At 40.8% G+C, this 13658-nt stretch overlaps 1 protein-coding gene across 2 annotated transcripts in view; it reads left to right on the top strand.

The window, feature by feature from the left end:
• The window catches only part of NFXL1 (nuclear transcription factor, X-box binding like 1), a 65624-nt gene that overhangs the window by 43344 nt on the left and 8622 nt on the right, over positions 1-13658 (top strand). For both annotated transcript variants that reach the window (XR_009558174.1, XM_035111970.2), the window contains exons 19-20: positions 6889-6993; positions 10413-10499. Coding sequence is in view for 1 of the 2 variants with exons in the window: in XM_035111970.2 (XP_034967861.2) it covers positions 6889-6993; positions 10413-10499 (192 nt within the window). In the remaining variant the exon portion in view is untranslated. The remainder of the gene's footprint in view (positions 1-6888; positions 6994-10412; positions 10500-13658) is intronic.

The following is a 13658-nucleotide window of genomic DNA, read 5'->3' as shown; positions in this document are numbered from 1 at the left end:
CAAGAGTTGAAAGAGTAAAGTTTCGAGTTCCGGTTCCGGTCGCAGGAATGGCTGACCCTTTTTCCATCTCTCCGACCTTCATAAGGAATTTGGCGGTTGCTAGGGGAGTAAATGGCAACCTCCCCACCTCTCTGGGGGTTACGGAGAGGGCCGCAGGCCCGCAGATGCCCCTAAACCCACCCCGACTGTTCAAGGGGCGGGGGGGCCAGGGCTGAAAGCACTTATGGAGGAGCGGAGCTCCCCGGACGCCGACCTGCGTAGCGGGATCTCCATGATCAAAGAAGATAATTGGGCTTAAATTCATGGACGTGCTTCAAAAAGGAAGGGCAGAAGCTCTGTTTATTGCCAAGGAATTTTCGCTGCTGAGCGTGAGGAGTGAGGGAGTATATCATCGGCAAGAAAGATTGATTGGGACGCCACGAGAAGGGAAGTGAGTCTTCTTTATTCTTTCATACACTCTACGAGTTATTTTATACCTTCCCGGACGTGATGTCCTGTTTGTTTGGAACAAATGAGAAATGGAACTTAACTGTGTGAGTTAGACTCTATAAAACTATTGATATGATATGGTTAGAAGCTGTAAAACTGTTGAAGAGAGGGCCCCCCCTCCAACTGGACAATCGGAGTGCGGCTGGAAGCGTTTGGATTTATGAGGTGTGACGCACTTGGAATTTGAACAGCGATCTGAAGTTAAGTTCAGCTATGGGGCAAGGAGAGCTATAAATCTGTTAAGAGTTTCTACATAATGTGACAGCTGTGCCTATGCCCGGAAAGCTGTAAATTTTACTATGATCGTCTGCAAAAAAAACGTCGAGAAGAAAACGAAAGTGATCTGAGCTTTTCAAGATGGCGCTGTTTTGTGTTGAAAGACCTACGCAAGAAGAAAGCACTCCAGACAAAGAGGATTTATGGGGATTTAGGGGGAGGCCGGACTGATTAAAACTCACACAGGAGAATGAATATATGGGAAATCTCATTTGATGCTTATTTCAGCAGCGGTGGAAAAATCGGATGAATGGATGAAAGAAGAAAATATTTTAGTGACTGCAGGGGAAGATCGAGATTATCATGGATTATGAGTGACTATTTGGACTTTAGAATAAAGACGGCAGTAAGCAGTTGCGAGAAAACCCCAATTTTTTGAAGCATGGGAACTCCAAAATTGTATATGATTTGGTATAATATTCGGTTTAATTGATATGGATTTGTATAATTTGGAATAATGGATGTGACATAGTTGTATTTTAATTGGAAAATTAATAAAAATAGATTGCAAAAAAAAAAGAAAAAAAAAAGAAGTGAGGTTACAGGGAACCAGGCAGAGGGCCTTCTCAATAGTGGCACCCACCCTGTGGAACGCCCTCCCATCAGATGTCAAGGAAATAAACACCTATCTGACTTTTAGAAACAAAATAAAAAATTCCTTCCAGTAGCACCCTAGAGACCAACTACACCTATCAGCCAGTCACCCATTCCCACCACCCTTCTGAGTAATACCCCTCCCCACCCTTGCACTATATATAAGGGTCTGGTGACTTCTGTTTCAGTGCATCTGAAGAAGTGTGCATGCACACGAAAGCTCATACCAATGACAAAACTTAGTTGGTCTCTAAGGTGTTACTGGCCCCTTCATGGATCACTGCCTTGTCGTGGCGAAGGGGCTTAAATAACTTAGAGAAGTTATGTTTTGACCAAACGTGATCCACCTGGAGAAGGAATTGGCAAGCCACTCCAGTATCCCTGCCAAGAAAACTCTATGGACAAAGACAACAGGCATATAAAAGTTATGACGCTGGAAGATGAGCCCCTCAGGTCGGAAGGCGTCCAACATGCTACTGAGGAAGAGCGGAGGACAAGTACAAGTAGATTCAGAGCTGATGAAGTGGCTGGGCCAAAGCCGAAAGGTCGCTCAGTTGCGGATATGCCTGGAAGCGAAAGGAAAGTCCGATGCTGTAAAGAAAAATATTGCATAGGAACCTGGAATGTAAGAACCATGGATAATGGTAAGCTGGATGTGGTGAAAAATGAGATGGCAAGAATAAATATTGACATCCTGGGCATCAGTGAACTAAAATGGAAGGGAATGGGTGAATTCAGTTCGGGTGACTATCATATCTACTACTGTGGGCAAGAATCCCGTAGAAGAAATGGAGTGGCCCTCATAGTCAACAAAAGAGTGGCAAAAGCTGTAATGGGATGCAATCTCAAAAATGACAGAATGATCTCGATACGAATCCAAGGCAGACCTTTTAACATCACAGTAATCCAAGTTTATGCACCAACTGCTGAAGAAAGTGAAATTGACCAGTTCTATGAAGACTTACAACACCTTCTAGAAATGACACCAAAGAAGGATGTTCCTCTCATTACAGGGGATTGGAATGCTAAAGTAGGGAATCAAGAGATAAAAGGAACAACTGGCAAGTTTGGCCTTGGAGTTCAAAATGAAGCAGGGCAAAGGCTAATAGAGTTCTGTCAAGAGAACAAGCTGGTCATCACAAACACTCTTTTCCAACAACACAAGAGACGACTCTACACATGGATATCACCAAATGGGCAGCATCGAAATCAGATTGATTATATTCTCTGCAGCCAAAGATGGAGAAGCTCCATACAGTCAGCAAAAACAAGACCTGGAGCTGACTGTAACTCAGATCATCAGCTTCTTATAGCAAAATTCCAGCTTAAACTGAAGAAAGTAGGAAAAACCACTGGGCCAGTAAGATACAATCTAAATCAAATCCCTTATGAATACACAGTGGAAGTGAGGAACAGGTTTAAGGATTTAGATTTGGTGGACAGAATGCCTGAAGAACTATGGATGGAGGCTCGTAACATTATACAGGAGGCAGCAATGAAAACCATCCCAAGGAAAAGGAAATGCAAGAAAGCAAAATGGCTGTCCAACGAGGCCTTACAAATAGCGGAGGAGAGGAGGCAAGCAAAATGCAAGGGAGATAGGGAAAGATACAGGAAACTGAATGCAGATTTCCAAAAAATAGCAAGGAGAGACAAGAGGGTCTTCTTAAATGAGCAATGCAAAGAAATAGAGGAAAACAATAGAATGGGGAAAACCAGAGATCTGTTCAAGAAAATTGGAGATATGAAAGGAACATTTCGTACAAAGAGTACCATAATAAAGGACAAAAGTGGTAAGGACCTAACAGAAGCAGAAGACATCAAGAAGAGGTGGCAAGAATACACGGAGGAACTATACCAGAAAGATATGGAGGTCTCGTACACCTCAGGTAGTGTGGTTGCTGACCTTGAGCCAGACATCTTGGAGAGTGAAGTGAAATGGGCCCTAGAAAGCATTGCTAATAACAAGGCCAGTGGAAGTGATGATATTCCAGCTGAACTATTTAAAATTTTAAAAGATGATGCTGTTAAGGTGCTACACCCAATATGCCAGCAAGTTTGGAAAACTCAGCAATGGCCAGAGGATTGGAGAAGATCAGTCTACATCCCAATTCCAAAGAAGGGCAGTGCCAAAGAATGCTCCAACTACCGCACAATTGCGCTCATTTCACACACTAGCAAGGTTATGCTTAAAATTCTACAAGGCAGGCTTAGGCAGTATGTGGACCGAGAACTCCCAGAAGTGCAAGCTGGATTTCGAAGGGGCAGAGGAACCAGAGACCAAATAGCAAACATGCGCTGGATTATGGAGAAAGCTAGAGAGTTCCAGAAAAACGTCTACTTCTGCTTCATTGACTATGCAAAAGCCTTTGACTGTGTCGACCACAGCAAACTATGGCAAGTTCTTAAAGAAATGGGAGTGCCTGATCACCTCATCTGTCTCCTGAGAAATCTCTATGTGGGACAAGAAGCTACAGTTAGAACTGGATATGGAACAACTGATTGGTTCAAAATTGGGAAAGGAGTACGACAAGGTTGTATATTGTCTCCCTGCTTATTTAACTTATATGCAGAATTCATCATGCGAAAGGCTGGACTAGATGAATCCCAAGCAGGAATTAAGATTGCCGGAAGAAATATCAACAACCTCAGATATGCAGATGACACAACCTTGATGGCAGAAAGTGAGGAGGAATTAAAGAACCTTTTAATGAGGGTGAAAGAGGAGAGCGCAAAATATGGTCTGAAGCTCAACATAAAAAAAACCAAGATCATGGCCACTGGTCCCATCACCTCCTGGCAAATAGAAGGGGGAGAAATGGAGGCAGTGAGAGATTTTACTTTCTTGGGCTCCTTGATCACTGCAGATGGTGACAGCAGTCACGAAATTAAAAGACGCCTGCTTCTTGGGAGAAAAGCAATGACAAACCTAGACAGCATCTTAAAAAGCAGAGACATCACCTTGCCTACAAAGGTCCGTATAGTTAAAGCTATGGTTTTCCCAGTAGTGATGTATTGAAGTGAGAGCTGGACCATAAAGAAGGCTGATCGCCGAAGAATTGATGCTTTTGAATTATGGTGCTGGAGGAGACTCTTGAGAGTCCCATGGACTGCAAGAAGATCAAACCTATCCATTCTTAAGGAAATCAGCCCTGAGTGCTCACTGGAAGGACAGATCGTGAAGCTGAGGCTCCAATACTTTGGCCACCTCATGAGAAGAGAAGAATCCTTGGAAAAGACCTTGATGTTGGGAAAGATGGAGGGCACTAGGAGAAGGGGACGACAGAGGACGAGATGGTTGGACAGTGTTCTCGAAGCTACGAACATGAGTTTGACCAAACTGCGGGAGGCAGTGGAAGACAGGAATGCCTGGCGTGCTATGGTCCATGGGGTCACGAAGAGTCGGACACGACTAAACGACTAAACAACAACAAGGTGCTACTGGAAGGAATTTTTTTATTTTGTTTCGACTAGGCCAGACCAAGATGACTTTTAGAAGACATCTGAGGACAGCCCTGTTTAGGGAGGTTTTTAATGTTTGATGTATTATGGTGCTTTTAATATTCTGTTGGGAGCTGCCCAGAGTGGCTGGGGAAACCCAGCCAGATGGGTGGGGTATAAATAATAAATCATTATTGCTTTTACTTATGCAACTCAGCTAAAATTAATTGCTCCCATGAAGGAATGGATGGTTTAAAAATCCTAGGAGAATAGAAAGGTCTTTCTTTATCTGGTGAAAAAAAGTACCAGACAAGCCTCACTGGGGATGATAGTCAAAACAAATTCCAAGTATGTTGGAAAATGTACTTGGCCAATAATATATTATTATTATTATTATTATTATTATTATTATTATATGCCATGATCCTTGTTGGCTACCCACTTTACCTCTCAGTGCAGGAGGAGTCTGTCCTGGTTTACATGAACTGTGTGGGAGCATGCTGAGCTGAATTCTGGGTGCTCCACTGTCCACCTGACTATTGCATATATGCTCAGGACCATGTTTGAATCGGCCCACGGAAGCAAAAATCACTGTATTAAAAACTTGTTGAATAAATGTGCAGATGCTGATACCTAAACATAAATTTGAACTTGAAAGCATTTATACCATACCCCCATCTGGTTATACATTTGGTTATATCATGTATTGTATAATGCAAGTAGTCTTCTTGATTTATTAATACAAAAATACATTTACTAGCAAACTGAAAATGTAAAAAACAGACATCCTAAATATTAGAATAATTATGGCCCCTGTGACATTTCCCCCCTAAGAGCAGTCTGCAGAAGCAAATTCACATTAAAAATGAGGCTCTCCAGATAAAAAAAATATCCCCCCAACCTACTGGAAACAAAAACATCTCTATAAATCGTGAACTCAATGCAAAGTTTAGGTACTTGCTTCTGAGTTTGTTTGTTTTTAAAAAATACTCTTTAAAAAGTATCTGAAAGTCCTTATAGTTATTTTTCTTCGTGTTTGTTTCATAGTTTTGAGCAACAAAACTTGTTACTTCAGTTTTTGAAAAATCATACTGGAAAGAATGGATGTTTTATTGGAATTCTCCCAGAATGGCCATATTCAGGCATTTGGGGCGAACATGTGTAGGTTTAAGGAATATTAGAAGCCCTTTCAGTCCTTCTCACTGAATGCAGGAAGTCCTGAGATGGTGCCATGGTGTGGGGAGACACTCACGGGCTTCCTGCAGCCAATCAGAAGCCGTGCCTTGGTTTCCGAACGTTTTGGAAGTCAAACGGGCTTCAGGAAAGGATTCTGTTTGACTTCCAAGGTACAACTGTATAGGTTAGGCATGTTTGAGGTGGGTGCAGAATTGGGAGCTGGATCATAGCTGCCAAGTCCGGGTCGTAAAGATCCGGGATCGGCAGCGCGCGCATGACCGGAAGTTGCGTGACGCGACTTCCGGTGGCGCTTCGCCCTTCTATGGGCACCAGAAAATGGCGGCGCCAGCGCCGGAAGTCGCTTCCGCGCATGACCGGAAACACGTAAAAGCGACTTCCGGCGCCAGCGCCGCCATTTTCTGGTGCCCATAGAAGGGCAAAGAGGCACCAGAAAAATGGCCGCCGGGCAGAAGCCAATTTAAGGGACAATACCGGGATTTTTCACCAAACGGGAGACCGCCGGGAAACGGTAAGAAAAAAGGGGTTTTCCCGGCGGATACGGGATACTTAGCAGCTATGAGCTGGATTGCTTACGGTATCTTTGACGTTGGAATCCAGTAGATGTTTGCAACATTTGAGCAACTACCTTCTGAACAGCGGTCATGCTAGATAAAGCATGACAAATGACAAGATGGAAATGCAATTGTTGTATTAAAAGTGGATTGTATAGAAGATTTCTTTGCATCATAGCTTCCAAAATCTTCAAGGATTAGGAGCAGAATAAATATGTAAGAAGCAAATGCAAGTCAACAGTAACAAAGCATTTATTTAGCAGTCTTGAAATATCACTCAGGAGTCGTGCTGGTGCTCCATTTCAGACTATCATTTTCTTTCCGCCACCCCATGTTATAGTTGTCCTGTGGTCATCGATGTAAAGAGATCTGTCATTCTTCTGACTGTCCTCAGAATTGCAACCAGAAGGTTAAAGTCAGGTGCCCTTGCAAGAGACTCAAAAAGGTAATTTCATACTCTTCTGAAATCTTTACTTTTCTATTAAAATATTTTATTGATATTTTTATTCAATTTTTTAAAAAAATTATGGTATTGTTATACCACTCTTCATAATAACTAACCCAGGATAGTTTTGTGGTATGTATTAAAGCAGTAAGTTATGTAGGATAAAACTATTAAAATCAATAAACCGAGGACGCAAATTGTGTATCAGTTAAATGGCATAGTGAAAACTTTCTGGTATTTAAGGCGCAACATCCTTCCACTTTTAAAAATATCTGAGAAAATTAAAATGTCTTTACCTGACGCCTAAGCTATAACAGTGGGTGCTAGTTCCACATAACGTTTGCTAGTTTTTTACATTTTAGATATTGAAATTATTTTAAAATCATTTAATATTTAATGTGAGCCACCTTGTTAAATGGTCTCTGGAAAATGGATAATTTTTTTCTCTAATGTGAATTCCAAAATTCCCATGACAGTGGTGCAAATATAATTCTGAAATGGGGAAAATACTATGGAATTTCTACCTTTATAACATTTTAGAGTGAAGATGGTTGCTTAGATTTCATAGCCTTAAAAGAAATCATTGCGCAGTTAATTGAATTAAATGTGTTCAGACTTCAGAATTATCGTGGGAAATATATGAGTATAGTTTAGCTCAAGTATGGCTAGTCCAGAGCAAGAAGAGGAAATACGTTTTCCTGGCCAGTAATCAGGAAAAGGCATATTTAATTACATAAAAAACTGGACCAAGAACAGTTGTTAAACTTGTGAATCCCTAATGCATTTTACAGAAGACGTTCTCGTAGTCTCACTGCAACTGTGGTGTCATCATCACCCCTGAAGCAGACAGTTTAATGGACAAATGACTTCCTCTTACATGACATTATTAATTGTTTTGCCAGAAAGCAATAATTTTCATTTTTAATAACACTTTTCTGAAAAAGAAGAATTGCTTAACACAAGTAGTGTCTGGCTTTTTGAGGAAAAGCAATTTATAAATGTAACAAACAAATAGTGTATAACGTCATCTTTTGGGATCTGAAATGCTCACGTAATCCATGCCTGCAACATGGGACCCATCTCTCTCTCTCTCTCTCTCTCTCCCCTCTTTATTACAACATATATGTCTGCTTTCATGTACCCCTTTTTTGTACGCATACCTGATTAGAGCGAGTCCCTAAAACATCTCGTGTTAATTGCAGCACCTTCTGTCAAATATAAGGCTCATATAGGAAATGCTGGAAAGTCATCTTAAGAAATCAGCTGTTTGGTTAATGCACTATAAAGAACACAACATGTTAGTCCATTTCAGTGTCGGAGAATTTTAGTTTAGCTTCTCCACTGAAATCAATGCGACATAGGAGTGTTGAACACTGGCTGGATCAACCCAAAGAGATGTGGGTATTTTAGACTGGTGTTACCAAGGAAAGGGGAGAGACAAAGAAGGTGAAATGGCATTTGGTGAGGGTGAGATGCCTAACAAAGACACTAGTCCAAGCTCCTCACCCACAAAAGAGTATTAATCTCTCTCCTAGTGTTTGTAACAAGGCTAATGGAATACCCTGAATTTGGCTTGCTTACCCACATCAGTGAGAAAAGCATATACTTGGCTGGAGTTGTGAAGCGAAGAGTTGTGTAATTTCAGTATGTGAAGAGAAGAGTTTCTTATTCAAAGAAGGAGCACCCACATGACATACCCAAAAAGGACAATCTAAAAAAACAGATTGATAGGGAAACCTTTAACCTCTTAGTCTTTGTAGTACAATTATTGCTTTCACTAGGTTCTCAAGGTTAAACTGTGAATACATGCCTTGAAAAATGTATATTCTAGCCCAGTTTGGATGTAAATTCCCCAGTCCAAGAAATCATGAAGACGAGCTCAAGCACTCCCTTCATGCCCAAATTTAGACCAGGCTTCCTGGTTAAAGTTCAGTTTCCCAATTTGGACATTGGGAGAAATGTGGTTTTAAAAATGAGCAAGTTTGTTCTGAAGCCAGGCAGCAATGAAGAGAAAACTCATTGCTTATTAGCACTTCAACAAACTGTTAGGTTAGAAAGAGAACTGGACTGTTGCTTTGTGTTATATGAATCAGTTACCACATATTAAATGTTCAGTGGTGAGAAGTACATTTTGCAAAAGTCTACTTTACTCTTGCTTTCCTACCCAGCAGACTCACAGGGCGGCTTACAAATTTCCATCTGAAACAATCTGAGCTAGATATCAGATGCTTAACTAATTTCATTTATTATTGAAAGAAAAGCAGCTATTCAAATCTCAATGAAATGTAGGATTGTGCTGAATTTTATAAGCATCTGATTTATGTAATTCGTAACCTAAAGCATTAAAGTCTTGTGACAGAGAGAAAAGATTCCTTGGCACTCCCCCCCCCCTTTAAGTCCTATTTTGGGTATCAAAATTGATGAAATAGTACTTATAGTACTATTTCTTAATGCAGTGTGTTCTCATGAATGCAGAGACTATTAAAAAGCAACATAGGTTTATAATTTAACTATATACTGGTGCAATTCATTCGAAGAAGGAAACGTACAAACCAGTGGCTTATTCTCAGTCCTTTAACTGTTTTTTTTTTGCAAGAACATCAAGGTTTAGTGTCAGTGCTACTTCAAGAAATGACTTCACACATGAAAGTAATTTCTTGTTGTGTTTTTTGGGCTTTATTATACTGCATCCAAGGACACGGGTGGTGCTTTGGTCTAAACCACTGAGCCTCTTGGGCTTGCCAATCGTAAGGTCGGCAGTTCGAATCCACGTGACGGGGTGAGCTTCTGCTGCTCTGTCCCAGCTTCTGCCAACCTAGCAGTTCCAAAGCATACCAACACAAATAGATACATACCTTCCCTGCGGCGGGAAGGTAAACGGCATTTCCATGCGCTCTGGCTTCTGTCACAGTGTCCCATTGCGCCAGAAGCGGTTTAGTCATAACGCCGGCTCCCTCAGCCTGAAAGCGAGATGATCGCCGCAACCCCATAGTTGCCGTTGACTGGACTCGACCGTCCAGGGATCCTTTACCTTTACTTAAAGTGCTTCCATGTTTGCCCTCCTCTTTCACTTCTTCTAAGGTATAGTTGCTTTGTTCCCTTAACATCTGGGGGGCAGTAACTTCCCACCGCCTGAGTTTATTTTGAAGTTATTCATTTGTCCGCCTCCAAAAGTAGTTTGCAAGAGCGTATGTCGTATTTACAAAACACTTGTAACATGAATGTTAGTTATGGTGTGAACGTATCTCGTGATGAGTGTTTTTATTTGTAATTCATTTGCTAGGGGAAGAAAATGGTTTGCAAGCTAAATGGCAGGAGAAGGATTCTTTGGTTATATAGGAAGCAGTGTTTAGGCATGTGTGTTTCGTGATCAGATTAATGAAGAAAAGTAATATATTTTGTTTGGACCCTGCTTCTAGGAGCTGCTGTGCAGTAAGGTTCGAGGAGACCTAGTTACGTTAGAATGTGACACAGTATGCAAGGAAATGAAACGGAAAGCTTCTGAGGTAATTTTCCCTTTATGGTTGCAATATATTTTCACTGCTTCAAGAGACTCATGCAGAGTTATTTTCTAAAATTATTGTGCAAGAAATAGAATGCAATTAAATCCAATGTTCCCTGTTCAACAGCTGTTACATGTTAAACTTTGCTTGTTATGTATTGTGGAAAGTTTGTCATCTTGTCTTGCTGTTTATGATAAACTGTTAATACTATGAGTCTCTGCACGTGCTATATTAGAATAATGTTGCTTATGTCTCTTGCTTCCTACCTTTCCTCCCAGTTTGGAATGTTTCTTGAAGAAGGTACACATTCATTCAGTTGGAGCCCAGGGGGCATGAAATGGGTTGCCCTGCCTTGTTCAGTTTGTTAATTTGAAGTTAGGATAGTGTAATGAATACATCTATTTAAAGTTCCAAAAATCTGACAACTAGTTTAATGCTCATGTGTGCGCACATGCTTCTCTTGATCTCTTACCACTTGATGACTACTTGGCTGGATATGAGAGCAAGTTGCATCAAAAAGAACAAGGAGTTTTGTGGCACTTTAATGAAATTTGTTTTGGCATAAGCGGACTGCAGTCAACTTCATTAGATACATGGTGTTATCCTAACAGTGGAAATTCACAAAGCAGCTGCTGATAAACACAGACATCCTGTCATCAGTAGGCAAATGCACTTAGTGTGCCAAAATATTTTTGTCCGTGTTCAGTCCAGAAGTGATCGCGTTGAACCACGTAGTGTATTATAGTTAAGTTGTTTCATATTGCCATGTCCCTTTGAGTTCCTTGACCCAGGATAGCTAGTCAAAGGTCATTTACAGGGTGTCCTGGGAAGTTGGCATGTTTACCACTTTTGAATATTGCCATTTCTGATGCCAATTTTGCATGTTGTTTTTGTTGTTGTTATACCCCGCCCATCTGACTAGGTTGCCCCAGCCACTCCAGGTGCCTTCCAACATACATAAAAACATAAAAATTACACATTAAAGTAAGGAACTCTGTTAAGGGATAGAAGAATTGGCATCTTCTGGAGGCATTGGGCCGAAAGCCACATGTGCTTACACAGATAAGAGTATGTGCAACACAGATAAAACATAATATGCAAAGAATGTAATAAGATTTCCACCTGACTTTTTGGTAATGCAAAGAGAAAACAAAGCCATAGATCTGGTGAGGCAATGTATTCTGGATTTAGATTTCCATGAATTGTTTGCAGACATTAATTACATACAACATATCTCCCCTCTACTCAAGACTGGATGTTGAACGTTCTCTTCCACATACGTAACAAAACTTAATCATCCAAAGTGTAAAAGAGTGATTCCCTCAACAGGAATGAATACCTTTCCTTCTGCAGTTAGATCATGACGATTCAGAGGGCAGTTGACTTGGAGGAGCACTGTTATCAGTGTGGACAGCCAGAGTGCTGAAGTGTGGTTCTGTGTAGCTATCCAGGATAGAAATGTACATAGGGTAAAGTGGCTGGGATACAACAAAAAAAAAAGATTGGGGGGGGGGGGGAATAAGATATATTGGTCTTCCTACTGACAGCCGAGACCCATCAAATCATATTTGATTTAGCCAGCTTCCTAGCTGCAGTCCTTTGCAGTCCTTTCTATTAAAAAGTAATGGGCCAAATCCCACATGTGATGCCAATGTGATGAATATGGGGGTGAAAGAAAGAGGATGGGGGGAAGCTGGAGGCTACATCTGAGTTAAAAGTACAAACTACAAATATGTGTAGCATTTCCTTTCCTTTGTGTAATATGCTGCTGTTTATTAGTATTGGTGTAGTGTAGAAGGCTGGGTGTCTTGTTTTTTATCATGTTTTTGAACAATTTATTATGCCCAGTTGAGGGCCATTGGCTAACTAAAAAAGACTGGGCAAAAAGTCACGTGTATAATTTTGGCTACCTGAGCATGGGTGAAGGAAAAACTGTAAAAATGCAAATTATGCACGAATGGAGGGGAGTCCTAGAACAGGTGTATGACAGGAGACTGTCAATATTTTGTAGATGGAAAAGAGTTGGAATGTGAAAAAGGAAATGTGTCAGTCTGTCTGCAAGCATAGCATTAGTTTGGTTTGGAAAGAGGGCGACAGATATGACAATGATGATGAATTACATTTGTTTACTACCCTTCATCTGAACAGTATAGGGTGGTTCACAACATAAAAATACAAAATGAGAACACAAAATGCATAATAAAAACAAAACAAGTATACCCCACTCCCACAAACACTTTATAAAGGCCATAGAATGTTAATCAGCCCAAGGCCTGGTGATAGAGAAACGTTTTTGCCTGATGCCTAAAGGTATGTAATGAAGGAGAACGATGAGACCCAAGGAGAATGTGAGGGAGTTTTGGAACTTAATCTGTTCCAGAAGTCCATTCTTAAACCAAAGTGTGCTTTCCCATAGCAACGGGGGACTCAATTTACAAATGGAACACACTCAACAGGAAGCGAAACATGTTCTTATTCCAAGGCAAATTTCACAAAACAAAACACCTACTTCCGGGTTTGCAGTGTTCTTCAAGTTGTTCATAAACTAAGCTGTTCTTAAACCAAGGTACCACTGTACTATTCATGGCTTCTTATAGCACACAATTGTGCTCTTGTTTCTGATTGTGTACAGTTTGCTTCTGTTCAGTTAAGTTGGAATTACTGAAACCCAAAGGCTTCCCGTGTGAAGTATATGGTACAATACAATATATAATTGACCACTAAACGAGCTTCCTTGCCAGAGGACAGGCAGGTGTTATCTCTTTATTTATTACTGTTAATGTTGAACTCAATATATGTGGTTCCTAAGTGGTTTACAAAAGATGTTAAAAACCAAAATACGAGTACTTACCACAAAATAAAGCAGTGAAAAAGTTTCTGCACATGAGAGAGTGTGGTAAATCTCATGGGAAATCCTGCATAAAAAGGGACATGGGAAAGGAAGTATCGTTATCCCCTCCAAAAAAATGCACATGGAAAGGTGTTCCAGAGGCTGGGTTATACCACTGAGATGGCCCACTTCCTTGATGTCATGATGTGGCATTCCACTGATTGCATCCTGAAGATATTGATGATTGGCTTGGGATGTAGAAGGGGAGGCAACAAGTCTCTAAATATTATTGTGTCTGTGAAGCTGGGCAGGGAATTTTCAGTTGTGTAGAA

The sequence above is a fragment of the Zootoca vivipara genome, chromosome 9 (genome assembly GCF_963506605.1).
Source record: "Zootoca vivipara chromosome 9, rZooViv1.1, whole genome shotgun sequence".
NCBI classification, from domain to species: domain Eukaryota; kingdom Metazoa; phylum Chordata; class Lepidosauria; order Squamata; family Lacertidae; genus Zootoca; species Zootoca vivipara.
This window is presented reverse-complemented; position numbering and strand designations above follow the sequence as displayed.